General features: G+C 53.4%; 1 protein-coding gene across 4 annotated transcripts in view; it reads right to left on the bottom strand.

The window, feature by feature from the left end:
* Positions 1-1300: 1300 nt before the first annotated feature.
* The window catches only part of RPH3AL (rabphilin 3A like (without C2 domains)), a 126162-nt gene continuing 102427 nt past the window's right edge, over positions 1301-25035 (bottom strand). The window contains exons 8-13 of one of the 4 annotated variants that reach the window (XR_010937629.1): positions 13376-13489; positions 11776-11920; positions 5878-6203; positions 4798-4920; positions 3616-3910; positions 1301-3530 (exon numbers count right to left, since the gene is read on the bottom strand). Coding sequence is in view for 3 of the 4 variants with exons in the window: in XM_067716719.1 (XP_067572820.1) it covers positions 9964-9994; positions 11776-11920; positions 13376-13489 (290 nt within the window). In the remaining variant the exon portion in view is untranslated. Of the gene's footprint in view, positions 3531-3615; positions 3911-4797; positions 4921-5877; positions 6204-8854; positions 9999-11771; positions 11921-13375; positions 13490-25035 lie in introns of those variants that run through there. The other 3 variants (XM_067716719.1, XM_067716720.1, XM_067716722.1) reach the window with 3 other exon arrangements.

A 25035-nucleotide genomic window follows, 5' to 3' on the forward strand; every position in this document is an offset into this window, starting at 1 on the left:
GTTTCTATCCATCCATCCATCCGTCCTCCCTCAGGACAGCAGTCCATCCTTCTGTCCATCCTCTCGTCTTTCAGTACACTGGTCCACACACAACAATCATTCACTTATCTTTCCATCCATCTGCCCAACACTCCACCCATCCACCCCCCCTCCATCCTTCCCTTCCTCCCTCCATCCTTCCCTTCCTCTCTCCCTGCCTCCCTCCCTCCCTCCATCCTTCCCTTCCTCCCCCGTCCCACCCTCTCTCCCCCTTCCTCCCTCCATCCTTCCCTTCCTCTCTCCCTGCCTCCCTCCCTCCACCCTGTCCGCCCACTTATCCACCTCCCTCCCCGTTTACCCATCTCTCCACCCAGCAATATTTCTTGACAGATAACAAGGGACTCAAAGATGCATAAGCCATGACCCTGCCTTTAAGGAGATGGGGGTGGGGGTAGGGGTGGGGGGACAGACTCTAGGGAACCCAGCTCAGCTGCAACTCATCTAGAGGCAGCGCCCAGGCGGCAGGCACGCAGGGTGCTGATCTGAGCAGGCTCTGCCTCGGGCAGGGGGCAGGGATGACAAACCCAGCTTTAGGTTCCCTTTTCCCCTGGGCAGAGAGGTGGAGAAGCTGCTCAGCAGGTACAGTCAGATTTAAAATGTCCCCAAAGAGTGTCTGCTGAGAGGCAGGGGGTGAGCACGCTGAATTATTTCTCCAGTAATTGGCACTGAAGCAGCTGCAGACATCCTGCGGTCTGCATCAAAGAGCTCAGAGCTCGGCCTGTCTCGGTGAGGCCTTGGGGGCATCTTGTCCAGGTCTCCCAGGGTTCTTCCAGCTCCCACCGCCTCTCCCCTCCCCATCTCCTGGTACTGACGAGCCGCCAGGCTCTCCCTAGCTTTCTGTACAAGGCAACCTGGGGGGCGGGGCTGGGCGCATGCAGGTCGGATCCCTGGTCAGCTGGGGGTGAAGGGACGGGGACGAGGACACTAGAGCACCGAGGCCCTTCACTGCAGGGGACAGCCTTTGAACCGACTTGTCACACGTTTTGTAAACGGTCGGATCTTTCTGTGTGTGTGTGCGTGTGCGTGTGCGTGTGCGTGCTGTCCATCTCCCCTGGCAAGGGCCCCTCCCAGTGCATTTCTGGCTGGTGCCTGGGCCACCTCTCCCACTGCGGGGCTCTCCACCTGGTCTCCTTATGCCGGAGGCTTCTCTCCCTCCCTGGGGGCAGAGCACAGGGCTGGGGCGGCCTGGGGTGGAGGATCCAGACAGCTTGGTCAGTTTCCAGAGGCTTCCTTCCTGCTGCAGAACCACATAGAGAGATCAGGTCAAAGGGAGCCCCTCTGTTGGCAGTAGGGGTGGGGATGGGTCCCACCCCTGCCCCTGGGACTTCCCATCTCTCCACCCCCTCCCAAGGGACCTCTGGAGAACAAAATTAGAAAACTATTTAGTCCAGTTGTCTCATCTCATAGATGGGCTGGCAGCAGGGCCAGACAACCGGTGCCCCCAGGCCGCCCCTCAGCAGACCGTGTGAGGATCCTCCCCGTCAGGCCCTGACTGTGCATCTGGGTCTGCACACAGAAAGAACAGCCAGGCCGGCCAGGACCAGCTACACAATTTGTGGGGCCCAGTGCAAAATGAAAACGTGGGGCCCCCTGTTCAACGTGATTGAGAATTTCGAGACAGTGACAGCAGAGCCTGAAACTGAGTGTGAGGCCCTGTGTGACTGTACAGGTTGTGCATGTGCCCGTGAGGCCAGCACTGAGGCCAGTCAGGCTCCAGCCATCGAGGGAGCTGCTGAGGTCCCTGGGTGACTGCTGTTCCCCATGCCATGAGCCACAGGGGGCAGAGAGATGCAGGACAGCATCCTGCATTAGAAGGAAAGGCAGAGCCTCATGCGCTGCTGGTGGGAATAGAAAATGGTGCAGCGGCCGTGGAAAACAGTGGTGATTCCTTAAAAAGTTAAGTGTAGAACTACCACCTAATCTAGCAATGCCACGTAATCCAGCAATACACCCAAAAGAATTAAAAGCAGGGTCTCGAACAGATACTTGTGTATCAATGTTCATAACAGTCTTACAATAGCCAAAAGGTGGAAAAAACACAAATGACCATCAACAGATGAGTGGAGAAACCATGTGATCTACCCAGTGGAATATTATTCGGCCATAAAATGGAATGAAATTCTGACACAGGCTACAACATGGATGGACCTTGGGAACACTAAGCTAAGTGAAATAAGTCAGACACAAAAGAACAAACACTGTATGAGTCCCCTTACATGAGGTACCTAGAGTAGTTAAGTTATAGAGACAGAAAGTAGAGCGGGCCTGCCTGGGGGTGGGGAGGGAGGAATGGGGAGTTAGTGTTTAACGGGCACAGGGTTCACTCCGGGACGATGAGAACGCTCTGGGGATGATGGTGGTCATGGCTGCACGACAAAGAGAATGGATTTAATGTCACTGAGCCGTACACTTAAAAATGGTTAAAATGTATGTTACGTGTATTTTACCACAATAAAAAAAATAAAGAGAATAAAGGAAAGAGGGGCAGGTGGCGTGGGAAGACAAGACAGGTGTGGAGGTTTGACAGCTGAGATGGGTTGGGGACTGTGGGATTGCAGCTCCCAGTCCTGGAGTTCAGGGGTCATGTTCAGGTGCGGCTCCCACAGCCCTGGGAGGAGTTGCAGGTCAGTCCAGAGACAGGCTCTGGCTCCAAAGGCGCTGAGAGGCTATTTGATTGATGGAAGCTCCTGGAAACCCTCTAAGGCAAATCCTCCTGCTCATACAGGCCTGAAAAGACAACTGCTTCCCTGAGCCTACCCCGGGTCTCCCGATAAGGGAGGACTCAGGAGAGCATGGCGTGTGCTCAGCCTCGCGGGGCATGAGACAGCGTCCAACATGGGGGCAAAATCTCTGTGTAGCGACTGAACTTTATTCTCATGTGTTAATTGGCAGAAGGAAAATACCCCAGTGGGACAAGGGGCTGACTTTATCCTACTCATCTAGACATTATGATCTGCGTCTTTCTCTGCCTGCACATACCTCCATCGCCGCACTGAATCCTGATTTGTTCTCACCAGACCGCCCCCCCCTGCTCAACCCAGCATGGTCTTTGGCATCTGACTGCTCTACATTCCAATACAGGCACTCTTGACCTCCCTGGGCCTCAGTTTCCTCTTCTGTAAAATGGGCACATTAGAAGTATCTGCTGCACAGGTGGGTGAGGAGCCCTAAAGCATGCAGCAGGTGCCTGACTCAACAGATGTTGGCCGTGACGATTATTACACAGCAAAATGCTTCATCTCTCCCGGGCCCTGGCTCAGTGGAATTGAGGGCTCTGTTTGTTGTCGGCAAACAAAGTGGCGTGAGGAGGCGGGAGCTGTGAGGGAAGCGAGGGAGGGCACCGCCTGGGGTCCCTGATGGGCCTCCAGCCGGGCAGCTCTCCTCTCCACTGCCTGCTGCTCCCCGGCTCGGCACTCGGGGAGAACACGTCAGAGACAGTTCACCGGAAAGGCAGGAACAGGAAGAGATAGAGATTTCAGGTTTCTGGGAACCTAGGGATGTGATGCCAGAAAGTGGGCGTTTTCTCCTTCGGGAAAGGTGCCAGCCCCCTTCTTTGTGGGTGGAAGTGACTCTCACCTGCTGGGCCTGTGGACGCTCTTTGCTTCAGGGCTAAGGAACAGCCGGGGGCGGGGCCTCTGTCCAGGGGTGGCATGTGGCAGCAGGACTTGGTCCCAGGCTTGTCTCCTCGTCCAGTGGGGCGCTGTGTTTTCTCCGCCAGCCCGGTCCTCATCACCCGCCCGCCGCTCCCCTGCCTGGGTCGGTCTAGGGGTGTCAGTCCAGGGAGACACAGGTAAACTGGTTCCACTAGATCCATGGGTCTTCAAAGTTGGTCTCCTGCACTTCCCTGGTGGTGCAGTGGTCAAGAATCCGCCTGCCAGTGCAGGGGACACGGGTTTGAGCCCTGGTCCGGGAAGATCCCACATGCTGCGGAGCAACTAAGCCCGTGCGCCACAACTACTGAGCCTGCGCTCTAGAGCCCGCGAGCCACAACTACTGAGCTCATGTGCTGCAACTACTGAGGCCCGCTCGTCTAGAGCTTGTGATCCGCAATAAGAGAAGCCACCGCTCAATGCAACTAGAGGAAGCCCGCATGCAGCAACGAAGACCCAACGCAACCAAAGAAATTAAAATAATAATAATAATAATCTGCCTGCCAATGCAGGGGACATGGATTCAATCCCTGGTCTGGGAAGATCCCACGTGTTGCGAAGCAACTAAGCCCGTGAGCCGCAACTACTGAGCCTGCACTCTAGAGCCCACGAGCCACAACTACTGAGCCTGCGTGCCACAACTACTGAAGCCCGTGCGCCTAGAGCCCGTGCTCTGCAACAAGAGAAGCCACCGCAATGAGAAGCCCGCACACCACAACAAAGAGTAGCTCCCGCTCGCTGCAACTAGAGAAAGCCCGCGCACAGCAACGAAGACCCAATGCAGCCAAAAAAAAAAAAAAAAAAGTTGGTCTCCCGATGGGGAGCATCAGCATCGCCTGGGAACTTGAAATGCATGTTCTCAGCTCCCCCCTGGACCTCTGAGCCAGAAGCTCTGGGGTGAGGCCCAGTGACCTGTGTCTGAACAAGCCCACCGGGTGACTTCGATGCTGCAGAAGGGTGGGGGCCACTACGGAACCTCAGCCTCTAGCACTGCACTTGACACTTCAGCAGCTGCCCAGTCAACACTGGATAGATGAACCATTATTCCCCGAGGGGAAGCGCATGACCATCTGCTGTGTCCCAGGCTCCATGCAGCCACTGCACTTACCTTCTTACGTCATCTAAACAACTCTTGAGGCAAGGGCCACGTCTGAATCCTATGGGAGTCATGACTAATAGCAGTGGTAGGAGTTTTACAGGTGCTTTCGAGTTTTTAATTTCCACAACAATCCTGTGAAGGAAGTATTATCCCCATTTTACAGATGAGGAAGCTGAGACAGAGAAGTACCCATCATTTCAGGTGCTAAGTAGTAGAGCTGGGATTCAAAATCAGGTATCCAAAGTTCATGTGGTCTCTTTTAGGGACTACTTGGGTTATCCAACATGTGGGACAAATCAAGTCGTTTCTGCACTCCATGATTTTTACAGATGACACAGAACATCCTCCATCCCTAACTGCGAGAGTCTCAGGTTCAAAAGTTAATCGGTAAGTTGGATGCTTGAGACTCAGAAAGCAAGGATTTCTTGGTTCCCAGAACCGCCACCAAGAACCCTTGACTCCTGGCAGCTCCCAGACCCTGGTGGGGGTATCTGCATCCCATCTGTGCCCTAAAGCTGAAAGCTTCCGGGGTTAACACATGATGAAACTGCTTCAGAGCCCCATCAACCCTGGGACACATCTCTAGGAAACACACTTGGAATTGCCCCTGGAGGCTGTAAGGATTGGGTCCTTCTCGTAAACTAGGTCTGGTCCAGGCACGGGGTTCTAGTGGGAGCGAGTGTGGTGGCTTGTGCCACATCAGGTCTGAGGAGTCTAAAGGGGGTGTCGGTCCCAGCACAGAGGCTCCTGAGAGCCGGGAGGCAGAGGCGACAGCCCCTTACAGGCTGGGCCTTTGGATACAGGGACCTCTGGAGCTGCATTTTCTCTGCCAGGCAGGTCCTCATCGCCTCTTTATCTTACTTTCCTGCTATGGCTCCGGGGCTCTCACCCACATCCCACGAGTTTATCCTGTTTGATACATATTTTTCCACAAAAAATTCCATTGTTAGAAATATAATTTGGTACAAAGTTAAAAACTGTACTATAAAGTTTATAACATAGGGCAGCAATCTCCTGCCCCCCCCCATCCCCAACCCAAGTCCCTCTCTAGGCAACACTTAGAACTCAGCCATGTCTGCTGGTGTTTACCTTTGTACTGAAATCTCATGCTGATTCTACTTCTTGATTTTTCAGTTTTATATATTATATGTCATGATATAGAATATCATGATATCATATTCAATCTCTCCAACACAGGTATGCTTCTTATCCTGTTTGTACATCCTTGGGTATCTCTCCTGCCCTCATGCTCCAATCTGGGCTGGCTGGCCTTGGCCTCTAGCCCACACACACAGCCACTGCCAACATCCTGGGGCCTGTCTTTGCCCCTCTCCTCTGTTGCATCCGCAGTTTCCTGTGTTCCTGTGTCCTGGTTTTCTCCCTTGTTTGGCTGGAGCACATCCTGTAGTAGCTGCCTGAGAAAGAATGTATGGGAGGTAAATTAAAACAAAACAAAACAAAACTTCACAAGTCTGAAAATATCTTCATTCTACTGTCACTAAGATCTGGGTGGATATAAACCCAGATTAGAAATCATTTCCTGCCAGAATTTGGAAGATACTTCTTCACTGTGTTCTGGCTTCAAAATTTGCTTTGAGAATTTCAAAGCCATGTTAACCCCCGACCCTTGGTATATGACATGTTTCAAAAAATTTTGTTCTCTTTGGAAGGTCTTAGGATTTTTTTTCTTTAGGATTTTTATCCTGGTGTCCTGAAATTTCATGATAAGCCTTGCTATAGTTCCCTAAATTTTTATTCTGAAAGATTTCAGACATATAAAAATAATTCAAATATGACATATAATGAAATATTATAAATATTACAAACCCATCTATCCATCGCTGAGATTAATGAAACATTATCAGTAAAGTTGAAACCGTTCCTTGTGCCTCTTCTTCTCAAGATGTATCTTGAAAGCTGTTGTTTATCCTTCCTATGCATTTCTTTATTCTTCCACTGCATAAAATATATGTTAATATATAACATTTTTGCATGTTTTAAAATCTCTATATAGATGGTGTCATAACATATTTATTTTTTCTGCCATCTGTTTCTTTCCTCAGCATTGTTTGTGAGAGTCATCTATACTAAGCGTGGCCTGATTATATCACAATTTATGGATCTCGTCTTCTGTCGATGGTATTCAGGTTGTCCCCAGTTTTTACCTAATAAAAAGGTAGTGCTCTAAACATCCTGTGCACATCTTCTGGAGCACACATAGAAGAGTTTCTGTAGGGAAATGGTTCTTGGTTCTGCCAGCACGTGGAGTCATCCGGGGAGCTTTACAAAATCCTAGAGTCAAGGCTGGGCCCCAAATTGATTAAACCAGAATCTCTAGGGGTGCATCCAGCATGAGTGTGTGTAAAGCTGGCCAAGTGATTCCAATGAGCTGTCAGTGGTGACCACCACTGCTCTGGACCAGTATTCCTCAGGGTATGTGGTCCTCTAGCCAGCAGCCTCATCTGGGAACTTGATAGACGTACATGCTCAGCCCCTGGCCCAGACTCGGTGGGTGAGAATCTGTTTTAGCAAGATTTCAGGTGATTGCACGGCACCTGCAGGCCAGGTGCATCTTCATCTACAGGTATTGCCACATGGCAGCTCACGATGGTGGTGGCCCACCGCACGGCTGTGGTTTTATGTCACTGTGCTCGGCACTTGGTGGGTTCTTGCTCTGTGAAAGCTCCTTTCCTTCAGTCCTAGGAGATATTCTTGTATCATTTCTTCTACAATTTTCTCTCCTCTCTTTTCTGTTTCTTGGCTTGAAATTCCTATTAGTTGGAGGTTAGACCTTCTGCATGGATCTGATGTTTTGGTTGTCCAATGGTCCTGACTTTTCTTTGTTTCGGTGTTTTACCTTCTGGGAGATTTTCTCACATCTTCCATCCCTTCTAATGCCTTTAAAAATTTCTGCTATTATATATTTTTAAAAAATTTTCAAGAGCTTTAACACTTCCTTTTAAAAATGACACTCTCTTCCTGTTTCATGGGCAAATATCTTCAGAGGACTGTTCTCTGACCCCTTTCTTCTGTGTACTGGAGCTGTTGGTTTTGGTCAACTGCTGGTGCCCCTGGCTGTTGCCACTATGACTGTAACACAACAAAGCTAACAGGAAGCTCTGTACATGTGGGTAGGGCTTGGGAATGGGGGCCTCATAGTGGTGACTGGGTAGAGACTGGGGAATTGTCAATTTCAGGATCTGTCAGTCTTTTCTCTTTGCTCAGTTTCCCAGAGAGAAATTCAATAATGTCCTGCCTTGGGGTGGCTGGATGGGAACAGGCCCAGCTGTCAGCAGAGGAAGGGGGCTGAGGGTCTCCCCATTAACCATCGCTTCACCCCAGCCTTTGGCTGGTCTTGGGGTTCCCAATCCAGAATCCTTCTAGTGCAACCTTGGCCAGCTGTACACCTGTCTTCTACGAGGATCAGAGAAGGGCAGTCACGTGCAATCTGGGCTCGGGTCTAACCACTTCTTCCAACCAATACTATTTTCACACCATCTTGAACTCCTGCCTTAGGGATACCCGGTCCCTCCATGTTCTGAGCATGTGGGGGATTCTGCAGAGAAAATGGGCTTGTTAAGCGTTGCCAGCTCTCTTAGACACTTTGGGGAGTGGGGGAAGCTGGCACTAAACAAGTTATACTCTTCCAGCTTCCAAAGTTTTCAGACCTCTCTTACCTGCTGCCATCTTTGCAGTTCATGCCATTTTCATTCCTTTATGTCATTTTGGTGGGGTTTGGGGAGACAGAGGAAATACAGATGTGTTCAGTCCACAGTGTTTAACCACAAATCCTTGCCCATTTTACACGCGTTTTGACACATTTACATGTAAGTTCATATGACTCATTTTGATTATCTGTACTTTTTATTTCTACTTAGATGGCCTTGTTTTTCCCATTCAACGTTAGGCTTGTGAGCCCTTCTAACCCACGCAGATCTAGCTCATTCCTTTTACTGCGGCTTAGCAAGTGTTCCAGCAACCAACGTACCACATTTTTTCCATCCATTTCTCTACTGATGCATCTCAGAAACACAAGTGATTGTGGCCTTTTGATCAACACGCTGGCTCAATGCAAATTCTAATCTTTATTGTTTTTATTCTGAAGCATAACTTGTCACAGGGAAACAGTGTTTTTATTACTTTTTTTTTTTTTAACTGTCTGCCAGCGACTAGGGCAAAAGGGCTAATGGTGGGGGCCTGAGAGCCTGGAGAAGAAGGCCCTTCGAGGACCAGGCCCGGGGTGGTCAGGAGGGGGGGTGTGGACGCCATACACACAGAATCACGCATTCTCTCTCCTCCAGGAAAGGCTTTCCAGAAGCATCTGCCCACACTTTGAATTAAGTGTTTTTCTGCCAAACTGAACCTACTGAAGGGGAGTGGATTAATGGCTTAGGGAGCTTCACGCCCAGCAGGGGGCTCAGCTGAAGGCTGCTTGCTCTCCAGTGAGTGAATTCACAGTGTTCACCAGAACCCTTTCCAGCTCCAGCAGCCCTCGGGGAGGCCAAGGAGGGCTTCCAAGAAACCTAACCGAGAGCCAGGTTCAACAGCAGCTCCTGGGCGGGGAGGGAGGAGGCCGCATCCACGTTCAGAGCCGCAGGGGAAGGGGGAGGATGGGTGGATCTCTCATCCCACCTGCTCTGGGTTCCTCTCCGGGGGCCACGCTCAGGTGTGAAGGGTCACGCTCAGGCTCTGATTTCTTTTTCCATGAATACAAATATGGAGAAAGCCCTACCTGGCACCCTCTGAAATTGCAGTGCATAGGGGAAGGCCCCAGAAGGTGGGTCTGAAGGCCCTTCCAGTCCAACTAAGACGAGAGCAAACTTAAAATGAACATAGGGGTAGACTGGGGGTGGGGCTGGGGGCAATAAATAAAGGTCACAGCTGAGGGGAGTGACTGGGGTGGCGGTGGAGAGGGGGGCTCCCAGGAGAGAAGGGGTGCAGAAAGGCACTGGGTTGGGGGAAGCAGACTCAGCCTTGCAAACACTGGTTTGTCGAGTCAGAGGTCACGTCCGACAGGGCTGGCGGTGGAGGGCCCTGGGACTGGTCAGGAAGGAGCCGGGTAGGGTCTGGCTCCAGCGCTTTCTCTCTCTCTCAAGCTCTTCCACTGGAAAGTCTGCCCCACGCACCAAGCACGCCTCTGCTCAGGGCAGGCAGAGGGGACCGTCGGAGCCCACGTCAGCAGCAGGGGCTCGCCCAGGTGTGCCTTCTACCTTTGGGGGAGAGAAAAAAAGGCCACTATAGGGGGAGCAGAGGCAGAGTCCCACCCCAGTGACAGTGTGAGCTTTGGGAATGAAATGCAGGGAAGGCTGACTCCTTGCTGAAGCGGCCTGCGCCTGAAGCAGCTGCCCCGTCTGAAACTAAGCAGGGGGCTGCCCGGGAGGGCCGGCGGCTGAGTGCTGGGCAGGGGGCACCTGCATGCTGGGCCCAGCCCTGCTCCGCTGTGCTGTGCCATTGCAGGCAGGTCGCCCAGTCCCTGGGCTTCAGTGTGGCCATCGATACCTGGGCTAGTCAACACAGGTGATCTTGGGACGCCAGCAGGAGCAAATGGACATGGGAACATACAACCTTCCTCTAGGCCAGTCCTTTCCAAGTAACAACTTAAGCCCTGGAACCCTGTCTATGTGCTAGGCCACACAGCCTGCCCCGTGATTACTGGACAGTTCCTGAAGACCCACTCAGGTAGGTACCCCACATGGACCCTGGATCTTACCCTCCCTGCAACCTGCAAGGGACACGATGTGGTCCCCATTTCAGCGATAATGGAACTGGGCACTGAGAGATCAAATATTAGGTTGAATCTTACGGATTTGCCAATATTTAACTGTTTTTGATCTACAAAAATGCAATTTCATGTGGTTCGACCTGATGGTTTGCCCAAGTTCCCATGGGTATGGATGGCAGGGCTGGGACTGGAGCTTGGGCCTGCTTGATTCCAAACCGCCCTCCCTGGGGGGATTGCAGGAGGCGAGGGTAGGGGGGAGAGGGTGCACGCCCACGGCGCCTCCCTCCCTGAGACCTGCCCACTCAGCGTCACAGTCTGTCTCTGTCCCTCATGACCATCGAGAGGGGAAATGAGGGAGGAGGAGGGAGGGGAGGGGAAAGGGGAGGGGAGGGGCGCTCCCACAGGGTTTCCTGGGGGGTACTCCCCAGCCCAGCAGGCCTGCAGCCGTCCCCGTGCGCGGCAGGGGCACCAGCTGCTGCGCTGACCCATGCAGTGTGCACCATGGGTCCTCTGGTTGTAGACGCACTAAGTCCAGCTGGGGCTTCTTTCTGGAAGGAGGCTGGGCGCCGATCGTGCACCTGCACAATTTTCTCCCGCTTGAGTGCGAGGACTCCCCTGTCCCCCAAGTGCATGGTGACCTCAGGTTGGCCGGGGCCGGTGGGAGCTTGGACTCTTGCCCTTGGCTTCCACATCCATCACATGGGGATACTGAGCCTCCTGTCTATTTGGCCAAGAGAACGAAAGTTGACCTTGGAAGTGCAAGGACAGGCCGGCCTCCATGCCGTCAGCTCTAGGGGTCCTGAATCCTCCCTCTTAGGATTTGGGCCTGCCCTGGCCTGGGCTCTGTTTTGGGTGAGCTGATTTGCCTTCCTCAGCTATGCAGTAGGTTTCTGGAGGTCAGGGACTGTCCCCCACCGCACCCGGCCCAGGCTGGGCACGCACTGCCTGGAGAATAGCAGGTGCTCTGAAAATAGAGTTACTGTGACTGTTAGGCAGGAAGGGAAATGCTCTGAAAGATTACACATTTCATAAAGCAGAGGATGGAAACGGCCATTGTTACAGTTACTGAGAACGGATAGGGACAGTCACCACTGTCCTTTTGGGTCCCTCTTTCTGTTCATTGTGGGCACGGATGGGTCTGGCTTGCCTCTGTTCGACGGGCACCTGGCACAGGGCTCAAAAATGCAGAGAACTGAAAACACCCCCCCGGGGGGGCGCAGATAGAGAGGAGGTGGGTACGATGGAAGGAGGAGCTTGGTACTCACTGTGGCCTTTTGGGTCCGGCCTGGGTGGGCCCCCCACTGTGGGTCTGCAGAGCCGGTCCCGTCTCGATGGCCAGGCTGCGCTCGCTCCCTGAGAGGTGGCTGGGTGGGCGGGGAGGCCCCATCTTTGATGACTCCACGCTGCCACCTGCAAGAAACCATGAATGGTTCAAGGCTGCGTGCTTTGGGCCTTGCACCGAGACAGGGACCATCTCAGCCTGACAAGGAGCTGATCTGAAGTCTCCTCCTTTGGAATTGTGACCTGTATCGATGGGACCGTCTGCCAGAGCCCCTTCCCCTGGGAACCGCCACCCCCTTTCCCCATCCACGTGGCTGCCATGTTCTAGCGGGACCCCACCCTCTGGCCACTGCCGACTGGCCCACAACCTACAAAGGCAATCGAATGGGCCCTGAGGTCATTTCACTAAGGAACAAGTAGTTACCCACATGAAAACTGGCAGTGAGGACGAGTCTGTCCTGCCCTCGGAGAAGGAGGGTGTCGTGGAGAAGCGTGTAAATTTCTGTGAACCCAATAAGAGGGACATTCACGGCTGCCTCTGCAGACTAAAGAATCCTCACTCAGACACAGCTCTTAGCCCCTGCCCGGCCCAGAGAGCAGCGGTGGGGCCTGCAGACTGCACTCCATCTTTCCATCTCCTGACCCGCTTGGCCGCAGCTGAGAGCCGGTGTGAAGAGAGGGGACACGAGCTACGGTAGTGGGAGGTGAGGAGTATAAAACCTGCCCTAGCAACCAAGGCTGGCAGGTAAGTGTCCTCCACGCTTTCCTAAGAGAGAATCTGCAGCCTGAAGGGGCCTAAGAGATCATCTAGTCCAGGGACAGTTTTCACCTCATGCAGCATCCCCGCCTACTGATACTGGTCCCTGGGAAAACTGCATGGAGGAGGATTCCGAAGCCATGTCAGGCTCTGTGGGAGAGAGTGCCGGGATCAACTGGTAATGTCTGCCATGGGCACAGGAGTGCCAGGCACTGGCATCTCTGACCTAGTCCAGACTGCCACCCCCGGCAGGAATTCCTTCCGTATCAGTTCTGGCAGAAGATCACCCAGCCTTCCATTTCCTTCCAGTTTGAGGCAGTTACTGAAAAGCTTTCTTCTTAGGTATTAAATTCAGCCTGAAATGTCACGCAAGTATCCCAGTCCTAACCTTTGGAGTGACTCTGAATGAAGCTGGTCCTTTTCCTGGGAAGGTCCTTCATGTGTCTAAAGATAAGGAATGGAAAATGTGTCCCCAGGCTTTCTCTGCATATATACCTGAGCTTCCCTTCTATATGTTTTTTTTTTTGGCTGCTCTACACAGCTTGTGGGATCAGTTCCCTGACCAGGGATTGAACCCGGCCCATGGCAGTGAGAGCCGGAATCCTAACCATAGGCCGGCAGGGAAGTCCCCTTTCTATCTGCTCTTGAGTGGTGCTAACACTTTAGCTCCTAGCCCTCCCAGCTGATGGCCCATTTTGCCTCCCGGATCTAGAACAAGTCCACAGACCCAGCCACTGGAGAGCCACTAGGGAGCGGTAGCCTGTGGAAGCAGCAAAGCCACTGCCCCGGGGGCTTGGGAAACAAACAGGGCTGCTTCCCACACTTACCTGATTCCCCCCAGGGTCTGCCGCTTTTCCGGTCCCTGACCCCAGTGGGTGGGAGTCTGTCCTCCAGACTGGAGGAGCTGAGATCTGAGTCACTGTCACTGTCGCTGGAAACCACTGGAAAAGAGATACCAGCACAGGAGGTCACCCCCACTGGCCACCACAGGCAGGCGTGTCAGACAGAGGGGACCAGGGCAGGCCTCTTCCTTCCAGGACAAAGTGGCATAGGACCTCCGCCGGCCCTGGTGTTTGGGGCACGGGGACAGTGGTCCGGGGATAGGGATGGCAGGGTACTCCTGTCAAAGAGGTGAGTCCCGGTGCGAGGAGGCGGGGACTCAGGGGTGCGGTGCCCAGTATGACCAGCACCGGCAGGGAGGGCTCAGTCCTCAGGCAGCCATCTCCGCCCATCACCCCCTCCCTGTGGCTGAATCAGAACCCTCTTGCTGGGAGGAGCTGATTACCCCCTTTGGTGCAGGCCCAACTGCACCTGGCAACATTTAAAGGTGCCCGGCCATGCTCTGCAGGGATAATTCCAGTCCTCGCTGACCCTGATGGAGGGCTCCAGGCCCCTGACATACACTAACTCAAGGAAGCTTCAGAACAACCCTGCAAGATAGGAAATAGCATTGTCCCCATTTCACAGGCAAGGAAACCGAGGCCCTTGCCCACAGTGGGATTCTTACTCTGGCGGGCTGGCTCCACAGCCTGTGTTTGTAACCACTCTGATTCCACCAGAAGAACTGAACTGGGAGCCAGCAGGCCTGGGCTCTCATCCCAGCTCATCCAGCAACTGCCAGTGGGGTCTTGTGTATGCAGAAGGAGCATGGCTGGTGGGGCTGGAACCCCAGGAGAGGGAAGGGAAGGGGAGGGGGAGCTCCCACAGTGAGCACCTGCTGTGGTGGAAACCCTCTTTTCTGGACTAAATGCAACCATATTTGGCTGGTTAGTCAACAGTGGGAGTCATAATACAGGATCTATTCATACACTAAACTCCATTTTAATTTTAAGCATAGAAATGTACATCCATTCGCCAATCTTTTTTTTTTTTTTTTTTTTTGCGATACAAGGGCGTCTCACTGTTGTGGCCTCTCCCGTTGCGGAGCACAGGCTCTGGACGTGCAGGCTCAGCGGCCATGGCTCACGGGCCCAGCCGCTCCGCGGCATGTGGGATCTTCCCGGACCGGGGCACGAACCCGTGTCCCCTGCATCGGCAGGCGGACTCTCAACCACTGCGCCACCAGGGAAGCCCCATTCGCCAATCTTTTGATGGAGGGCTTGGGTGCTTCTTTGAGATCGACCCACATGGTCTTTTGTGTCTAAACTGCATCTATATTGCATTGTGATTCTCAGGTTCAGTTTCTTTAAATTGGAGCAGATCTTGAAGACATGGGCAAGCAGGAATCCTCTATTTTTCCGTTTCTTTCCCCCATTTTTTTTTTTTTTACAGTTGTGCTGCCTACACCTAATTCAATAGCCTTTTTAAGCAAGTGACTTCTACCAAGTCTTTCCAAAGTCTTGGTTTTAATGAAACGACTCTGTGTCTTTTCTGACTTTTTTCATCAATTTATATAACATTTAATTAAATAATGTAATTATAATAGCAAGTATAACCGCACAGAAAGGTTTGGGATCACAGGTAACCAGCTCGCATAGGTGACTAACTCAGCGGGTGGGGTAAGCGTCAGCGTGTCTTCCCCAGGAATGCAATATGCTGGTTACGGAGGGAGTTGAGTGCTTTCTGCCAGGCACTGTGCTAGGCACCTGGGAAGCATTATCTTACTTGATCTGTAGAACAAACCTGAGCCATAGAGACATGTTTGGTGGGAGATGATACTGGAAACAAAATCAATCTATATCAAGGGCGGCTAATAGGTTTCATCTGATGCTCTAGGCCCCTCTGGAGCAGCGTGCAGAGGAGAATCCTGAAATTGCATTAAGGCCCAGCAGGGAGAGAGTCTGGTCAGTTAGGGAAGCCCACAGTGGTTCCAGGAAGGGAAATGGCAGGACCTAGGCCATGTAGCTTCCACCTGGATCTAGAGCCTTCTGGAAAGTTTTCATGCCTTCAGCCTGTGTCACCTTTCAGCTAAGAAAGTCACAAGTCATAGAACCAAGCAACCAGAGGGGCTGGAGCTGGCTGACCACTTCAGCCTAAGAGATCCTTGACCCTGTGCTTCCACAGCAGGGCAGCCGTGCTTCGAAAGCTTTAATGACTAATTGGTTCTTCTCCCTCCCTCATCCCCACATCTTGCCAGTTTCACTGGCTCTCCTATCTGGGGCTCCTCTGGCTCCACGCGGCCTGGAGCTCCTGCCAAACTGCCGGTCAGCACCTCCCGCAGGGACTGGCTTCCCTCTACCCAGAATGCCCTGCCCACCTCTCTTCTTCTGGCTTAGTTCGGGTACCACCTCCTCCAGGAAGCCTTCCCTATGGCTCCCACCTGTCTGGCTGAACGCCTTGTGTGTTCTGCTACACCTGCAGCAGCTACTTCCCGCTTTAAGTGTTCTGTGTGTGTTTCCCCCAGCAGACCGAGAGGTTCCTGGAGGGCAGGGGACAAATTGCACCACAGTCAAGGCTGGCGTGCTTCTCCTGCAGAGCCTGATCCGTGGGGGTGGGGCAAGAACGATGCTAACAGGATTGCTTCCAGCTTTGCCTTTCTTCTGTCTGCTCAAGGATTTTGCCTCTTCTGCTGTTTCTTTCCCTTCTTGCCCTCAAGGAAGAGTTCTGCTTTGGCTTTCTGGGCTCTTGTGACGTAGAATCAAAAAGAGATGGGGATGGGGGGGTTGTGGTCCACATGCCCCCTTTACAATATTTGAGAAACGCAAGTAAAGGCCTGACTTATCTTGCAATCGCGTTTTAGGTCCCAGACTGGGTTTCTTTGATTATGAATCCACCGAGACCCGATTTTATGGGCATCGGTTTTATAAGCATTTACGTATTTTTGGCTCATTCACTGACTGACTAAATGCCAACTCTGTGGGTCCTCAGACAAAGGGAGTGGGAGGTGGCAGGAGGTGGCAAGAAGCTCCCCAGGTCTCCCTAGGGGCAGATGCAAAGGAACTGGGGAGGATTCTGCCCCCTCCCGCAGCAGGAGGAAGGGGTGTCCAGCAGCCTGTTAAGCAGTGGGAAATCCCTGAGGGGAACACGGTTACCGTTCTCCACATTGGTTTCCCCATCTCTTTGGCAGAGACGCTTAACGGATAATTTATTCCTTTTTCCTGACTTGGAATGTTCCGTCTCCCCCATGTTTGATATGCAGGACCTTCAAAATTCTGGGGCAGGGTGGAGAATATGAGGCTGAGGCAGTGGGGGGTAGGGGACATGACACGGGGCTCCATGGTATGGAATTCTTTGGTGCTGATGAGCAGATACCACAGGGCACAACATACCAAGAGCTTGAAAGGAGACGATGGGAAAGGACATCCCAGGACTCGGGTTATGGTGGCTACTCATTCACCCTATTTCTTCACTCTGCTCCCTGTTCTGTCATCTGTGGTACATGGGCACAGTGTTGAGCTAGGAGTGGGCTTAAGCCGCAAGAAGACTGCTATGCTATGTTGCGAGAGCATGTTTTGTTGGGAGGGGTATGTGTCGTCCAAGCACCAACGCTGGAGGTGGGGTTCGGGGGCCACACTGCCTAGTTCCCACTTGGTGCCTATGCTGTGCAAGGTTTAGAAAAAATAAACCTCCCCAAGTGACAGTCAGCTGTCTTGTTTTTTTGTTTCCTTTTATAGACAAGGGCCACAGCCATGGAAGGGGGGGGAACAGCCCCAGATGACAACTGAGCTCGCAAAGACATCACAGAGCAGAGAAGCAGCCAGCCAACGACTCATCCCTTTTGGGTTCGTCTCCCTCAGCTCAAGCATCCTTGCTCACTGTGTCTGCGATTTCAAGCAGGGGGCCAAGCCTCAGCTTAGAGGTCTCTGTGGTGCAAACTCAATCCCATTTCTAGTCCACTCTAATAAACCCCACTCGAAAGGAATAAACCCAAGGAAGTCGGCAGTGTTGACACCTGGCCTCGGCACTTATGTCAGTGGGAAAGAAACGCACCAAGGAGACACTGCGGAGAACATCCCTGGACACAGCCCAGTGCAAATGCTGTTTACCCAAATACTCCTCCGGCAGCAAGGGAAGAAGTTTTTCTTCTTCCTCCCCCTCCAAATGTTGCTGTTAAAACCCGAACCTTGGCTAATTTGCCATTCGATTGCGCTGCCACCTTTTCCCCTGCACGGCAGCTGCAATCGTAAATCTTCCAGGTCTATTAACAAAGCTTTTAGGCTCATAAATCTTTTGACTCTTGCCCTTCCATCCTCAAGAAAACACTCTGTGTGTCTGGAGGCTGAGGTTTTTCCTCTAATTCCCCAAAGGCTGAGTCTAGGATGGTTCCGTCAGTGACGAGCGCTTGTATTCTGCCCACGTCTGATTTTCAGATTGAAAATGGGAAAACACCAGGGAGAAGACTGTCCCGATAGCTTCCCCAAGAAGGAGGTGTCACTAAGTGGATTCACCCGGGCTCTGCCAGCAGGCAGGGAGGAGGGGCGCCTCCCCCTCTGCAGTGGCTTGAGCCCCCGGACCACTTGCTTGGGGACCTGGCGTCCCTGAGATTTTCCCATCATGCCGCAGCAGGGCTGCCCCACTCTGCCCAGCTCTCATCCTCAGAAGCGGACAGCCCCGGCACCAGCCATGCCTGCTTCTCTGGGGAGAGGCCAGCTTTTTTTTTTTTTTCCCCCTGGCTCACTCTTGGATGGATTTGCAATTTGACTGTCACCATGGAAACTCAAGAGTTTTGGTACATGAAGGTGGGGGGAAGTCTTCCCTTTTGGAAAGTCTTTCCTGACTGCCTCAAAGAACATGTGGCAGCTGCTGGCTTGTGGAGATACCTTGCCTGGGACGGTCCAGGGGACAGGCAGGATGCTGGCCAATGGACCTCACAGCACTGCACCGGGATTTGGGGGACCTGCTTCCTGCCTCTGCTCTGCCACCATCTCTCTTTGTGACCCTGGGGACACCTCTCAGGGCTTCATCACACACAAAAAGAGGCCAACCTAGACAGCCACTCTGGGTCTGAATCCTAGGATTCAACTTCAGGTCAGGTTTGTTCCATCAGTGGAGAGACCCCAGTGCCCCACTCTGGTTGAGAGGCGGGGAGATGTGACTTTTGGGCCGCACAACATCTGCCTGCCTGGCACAAGGACAGCCAGCAGCCTATAAGCTCGGGAGGCCCTTGTGAGCATCTGCGGCTCTGCTTGGAGGCTCCCACAGCCCCAAGAAATTACGGGAATTAGAGAGGAAGAGAGATATTTTCAGCAAATATTCTGCCAAAGGCAACGCAGATGGTGGAAAATTTTGCATACTAAAAGCAAAAAAAAAATTTTTTTTTTAATGTAAAGGAAAGATAAGGCCCTGGGGAATGCAGAGACGTCCCCAGTTAGCCTTACCCAGCCCACCAGGCGGGCACAGCTGCAGAGAAGAGTCACAGAGCTGTCCGCGTGGGGACAGGTGAGGGCTGCCCCACCTGGGAGCAGGGCCAGGCTTGCAGCCTGAAATCCCACCAAGATGCCTCCCAAGTCTGGGGCTCTGTTTGGTGGCAGCAGGAGCGAGGTGCAGGGGTGGGAGAGGCTCTGAGTCACACAGTGTCCTGGCTCTGCCACTTCCCAGCTGTGGGACTTCGGGTCGGTGTCTTCACCTCTCTGTGCTCAGCAGGCCCACCTATGAAATGGGGTAATGACGGATCCTTTCCTGGGTTGTTGTGAGTGTTAATAGAGATAACACAGGCAGTGTCTGGCACATGGTAGGTGCCTGATGAATGGGAGCTATTTTATTTGATGGGGGCGGGTGCATCCTGAACTCACAGCCCACACCATCTGGCACAGAGCTGGCCTCTGCACTCACCATGTTCGGTGCCCGGGCCAACCTCACAGGGGTGGACTCACTTTTTCCGGGGAGCTTAGATTTCCAAGTTGTGTTTCATAAGACATTGGAGGCACTAGGTGCCTTCAGAGGCTGTTTGGAGGCCGAGCTGGGATTTGAACCCAGGCCTAACTATTGTAGGAATCTCTGCGCTTTCCTCCTCACCCAGGATGCAGGGCACCCCATGGTCTGGCCTCACCCCAAGGGCTCTGGTTCCCTGCAGGCAGGTCAGTTCATCCTCTGTCTCCTCAACATGCCTTTTCCCGCCAGAGGCAGGGGCTGCCATGTGTGTGAGAAAAACGTCTAGTTCACTCCCAACATCTAGGGTTGAATTCTAGCTCTGCTTTGGACACTCCTGGACAAATACCTACATCTCTCTGAACCTCAGTCTTCTCATCTGTAAAATGGACACAATAACAACTACCAATAAAATAAGATCAAGAGATCAAGTAGGACAAAAAGCATTGCAAGTCTAAAAAGCTATACGAGCCTATACATATTTTTGAAAATTAGATTCCAATTCATCCTCCAGGAACCCATCCAAACCGTGCCTCTGTTGGAAAATTTCTCCAGCCCAAGTATGGAAGACAGGCCCTCCTTCACTCTCCCCACAACTGCTGGGGCAGCTCTTCTGGCCCCTCTCAGACAACCCCTGGCATTGCATTTCTTTTCCTACAAACACCTGCCTCGACTTCCCCAACTGTACCAGGAGCCCCTTCAGGGCATGGTCACGTCTTAATTGGTGTCTGGCTCCTTCCCTCAGCCCCCATCACTGGGCCTTGGGCCAAGCAGGCACGCAGCAGGAGAGAACGCGGCACTGTGCAGAGACAGCAGGACTGATGGTGGTCAGCAAGGTGGTGGCGAGCCAGCTCGGGCTGGGCTTTCCACCAGGCAGGCGCCTCCTTGCAGCCTCTCCCAAAAGGACACTCAAGTGGGATGAGCGAGCCAGGCAATGGTGGCCTCAGCCTGAGCTAGGCACAGACTAATGCGGAGAGGGGCTGTCGGAGGCTGGTTGCCATGGACACGGGATGAGTGGGCTCTGGGGAGAGAAGTGCACTGTTCATGCAAAACCTTCTCTTCTTCCAAACCCCAGGCCCCAGGATGGGCTCTTCCTTTGTTTTGGAAACTCCCTCCAGGGTCCCAGAGAGTCAGGGTCTGGACAATAAGAAAGGTAGTCCCAAGGCCAGGGGGCCTGTCCTCATAGGGATAGGCTGGGTGGAGCGAGAGAGGCTCAGAGCCTTCCTCCCTCCCTCCCTCCTGGACTCAGAGTCAGGAGATCCGGATGACCCTCCCTGTCCAGCTGCCTGATCACCCTGGGCCTCATTTCCTCATCTCTGAGGTGGGGATAGTCACAGAACCACCATAGAAGGAGGGGTGAGGGAGTGGGACCCTGGAGCTCTCCCTCCTTGGTCCCCCTTCCAGGCTGCCACCTGGGACCTCAGCAGGGACAGCACAGACCAGGCCAGAAATTGAGAGTTGGGGAGTGGAGGGTTTCCTGTGCTTGCTTACTCATTTGCCACTGATTTTAATTAACTCCTTCCTTGGGGCCTGCAGACAGACAGGAGGTACCAGATAACAAAGATGAATCCTCAGATCAATAGTGATGTGGTCGCCAGCACTGAAATCCTGTGGTCCTGCCCTGGCTGGAGGAGCTCCAGATAGAATGGGAGATGGACGGATGGAAGATAAGAACAGCTCCTTCCAGGGAGAACATGATACTCTGCAGGGGAGGTGGAAAGTGTTCAGGGAAAGGAGAAGTCAGGAAGGACTTCCTGGAAGAGGTGGAATTTAAAGATGGGCATGATTTTGGCAGATAGAAATGCTGGGACTGGGGTGTGCCAGGCATCCCTGACAGAGAACAGGAAACACAATGGCCAGGTGGTGGGCTTCTCCAGAGCCAGGATAGGCTCAAAAGGAAGGCTCCGGACTCAGGCAGCTAGGGGCCGAGGGGCTGGTCTGGCTTGGATGTGCTCTGCACTATTTCTCTCTGGCAGGTTATTGCTTCTGATTTGTGGCAGAGATGAAGCAAAGTGGGTGCATACCTCCTGACAGTTCCTTTGCTGGGATGCAAAACGCATCTTCATCCACTCCATGACGTCAGTGCTGTCTGTCTGTCCTCCTTTAGGTCTCTGCGCCTTTGACCTCATCTCTTTGTGCCTCTCTTGTTGATGGTTTGAAAAAAAGCGCTCTCTCTGCCTTTGCTTCTCTTGTCTTTCTTTCCCTCTCTTGTGTGTCTTTGTGTCCCCGTGTGTTTTGAGTCTTCTTGGGTTTGTCTCTTTTTTTTTTTTTTTCCCGGTACTCAGGCCTCTCACTGTTATGGCCTCTCCGGCCACGGAGCACAGGCTCTGGACATGCAGGCTCAGTGGCCATGGCTCAGGGGCCCAGCCGCTCCGCAGCACGTGGGATCCTCCCGGACCGGGGCACGAACCTGCGTCCCCTGCATCGGCAGGCGGACTCCCAACCACTGCGCCACCAGGGAAGCCCTTGGGTTTGTCTCTTGATCCCTATTTCTGTTTTGGTTGGTTTCTCTCACTCTCCAGTCTCTGCACATGTCTGTCCCTCCGTCTCTGGGTCTCCGCCTCTGTCTATCACGTCCCCTCAGGGTCTGGCCTCAGGGTGTATCCCTCAGGTTCCCTCACCGGGGCTGGAATCTCAGTCCCTGCTCAGTCCATGGCATCTGATCTCAGAGCCTAGGTGGGGGGCTGGGCTGCCAGCTTTGCCCGGACTCCATGTGGACCCCAGGAGCAACTGAGACAGGGGCGGCCCGGCCCCTCCTTCCTGTATGGAGATCACCGGACAGACAGCTTCTCCCAGCCTCTGCCGCCACTCCTGGACCAGCGAGCGGAAAGCATCCTGGCCCCATCCGTGGGGCCGGCCTCCACCCTGTGATGGACAAGAGGCCTGGGGAGAGGACTGCTGAGCCGAGTGGAATCAGCACTGTTACCTCCGAGGGCTTATTGGAGTCAGACAGGGCAGGCGGGCCCAGATGTATTCACTTCACCAGGTCCCCAAAGGCCGAGAAATCTAGAGTGGGCGGAATTAAGCTGCAGGTCCACACGGCGAGGCAGGTGAGCGGCTGGAGAGGGGTGTGCTGTATTGCACTTGGCGAGAGTTCTGCGGTCATCTGCTCAGCTGCAGCCGGGCTGCCTGGGGGTGGGGCCTGTTTCCCCAGTTCAGCTCAGTTGGGGATTGCAGGGGTGGCGGGGGCAAGGAGTCCCAAGACCTTACCTTGCAGCTGGAGTCATCCAATCAGCTGAGGGTGCCATCGGGTTGGGACAAATTAGCAGCGACAGCCATGCCCCTGACCTCTGTGGTGTGGCTAATGAGGGCCTCCTGCTCTTGGAAAATCAACCCCCAGGCCAGCGAAGATGCCCAGGACAGGCAACAGGGCCGCAGGGGGCAGGGGTGGGGTGCAGCAGTCGGGACAACGGTGGCTCCTGGAAGCTCAGGGCTTCTATTCTGGGGGTGGTCCCCTCCATTCACACACGCCAGCACCGAGCTAGCGTTTGGCTTCACCAAGGGCTCTGAAGGTCAAGACAAATTAGTAACGCACGGGCTTCTCTTTCAAAACACAGCCACGCAAGACATGGCCAGGCCTCTGTTTCCCTGAGACTTGGGAAAAGGGCAAAGTTTCCCGAACACCATGGGGATTTCTTGTTCTGCCCACGCCGAGATTACAATGTAAATTATCTGCCTTAGTTTCCTCTTCTATAAAATGGGACAACAGTAGTCCCCCCAGCACAGGTGTCAGGGGATTACACAAATGCACAACGCCTGGCGTGGGCTGTGGTCCACGGCAGCTGAGGGCTGAGACCTGCCTCTTTCACCTGCCCAGACCAACAGGCACGTGGCACCCAGGCCCTCAGCTGAGCCTGGAAGAACGGTGGCCGCACAGAAGACTGTCAGTGTTCGCCCAAGCGGGGCTCACAGTGGGCTCGGGCAACTCAGCACCACCACCCCGTCTCCTGCCCCCGGTGGGATGGACGGCGTTCCCATCCCTAAACGGCTAGTGGGAGCCACAGCCAGGACTGTGCAGCTATGACTTGTTTTTGTTTATTTATTTTTTGGACCCAAACAGCAGACCTACACCATGAAGACCGGGGTCAGTGGCTTTCCGGGTGCCGGGCTGGACACACAGCACCCTCCTCAGGTGGTTCAAAAGCAGCCTCTCCTCCCTCCCCTCTGAGCAGTCCTTTCTGCCTCACATCTGTGTGTGTTTGGTGGTTTCTATTATATTTATACACTAAAAAAGCCCAGGTACTTCCAGCTGCCCAGGACTCTAGAACCCATGCAGGGTGTTAAGACGAACTGAGGTGGGGAAGGTGATAGTGAAGCAGTAGAGACAATCCCGGGGGCAGGACCTTGAAAGGAAGATTCCGGAACTTCATAAGCACTTAGTGACCGTTTACCACAAACACAGGGCATGGGGTGGGGGAAGGGGGATGGGATTTCACTGGCAGCACATACCCGGAGTGTGTGTGAGTGTGTGTGTGTGTGTGTGTGTGTGTGTGTGTGTGAGTGAGTGAGTGAGTGAGTGAGTGAGTGAGACGGGGCCACTGCTGAGATGGGGCTGGTCTTTCCGGTAGACACAGCCTCAATGTACGGTCTGGGAGCTGCTTTACCACCTGTTAGAAATTCCTCCATAAAGTCTCATCCCCTTGGATTTGGAACCATGAGATATGAAAGCTGGACGAGAACGGACTCTCTGTCTCAGTCCCCATCACCCCCATCCTCCTCATGGGGAAACCAAGGCCCAGAGAGGAAGAAGGACTTTACAAAACTAAAGTTTTCCTGCCCGGGGATCCCCTATTAAAACACAGGAGCTCTGCAAGGCCTGACCTCTTAAGCCCTTATTGGCGAGGCCCTGGGGGCGACAGCGGTGGGTCACCTCCACAGAAGGCGCAGAACCACCGTGGGCGGGATTTGTGGGGTCAGGGTAGGAGAAAGGACGCCCAGATGTGCCATGGTCAGGCTCCTGTCTCCCACTGGTCAGGTGAAGGGTCAGTGAGTGAGGTGGGCTGGATATGAGAAGCCTTCACTTCCACAGAGACGTGCGCCCACTGTTTTTGCAAGAGGTGTCCCTATTGGTCTAACTTCTAGTCTCTCTCTTTCACTGGGATGTGGAAACTAGAACTATTTCACTTTCTCCTTAATAACCCAGCAAGGGTGATGATCAAAGAGCGTGAGAGACAATAGGGAGGGGTGGGGACTGCAGCAAACCAGAGACTACAAGGCCTGTGTGAAGGGGGAAGCTGCCACTTAGCCTGTCCAATTCTTCCAGGGAGGGGCAGTATGCCAGACCTTCTGATTTTCAAAAATGAAGCCAGAATTCCATATTCTTTTTAATGAACATGCTCTACCTTTAAAAAGCTGTCAATGAATTTAAAGCAGTGAGTCGGATCGAGTCACTGTTCCATCACTTAGTGACCTGTGACGCTGGCAAATGTCCAACCCACCCAGGACAGATGGCATCCCACCTCCAAACGACGAAGACCTCCTGCTCTACTCTGCCTCCTTCTCCAAGCCTCGGCCAGCCTGCCCGCCCCCTGCCCCCTACAACACACACTCCCAGCTGCTCTGAAGGCTGCAGGGAGTTCATGTACCACGTTCAGCCTGGTGTGATAGAAACGGCAAGTTCTGAGTCTGCTGGGGAAACACTGGGGGTGAGTAGGGAGTGGGGGAGAGGGCAGCTGAGCCCCCGAGGAGCTTCCAAAACACTCATTTCTCAGGAACAGAGAAAGAAGGAAGGCGGCATAGC

This window comes from Pseudorca crassidens, chromosome 19, assembly GCF_039906515.1.
Source record: "Pseudorca crassidens isolate mPseCra1 chromosome 19, mPseCra1.hap1, whole genome shotgun sequence".
Lineage (NCBI taxonomy): Eukaryota > Metazoa > Chordata > Mammalia > Artiodactyla > Delphinidae > Pseudorca > Pseudorca crassidens.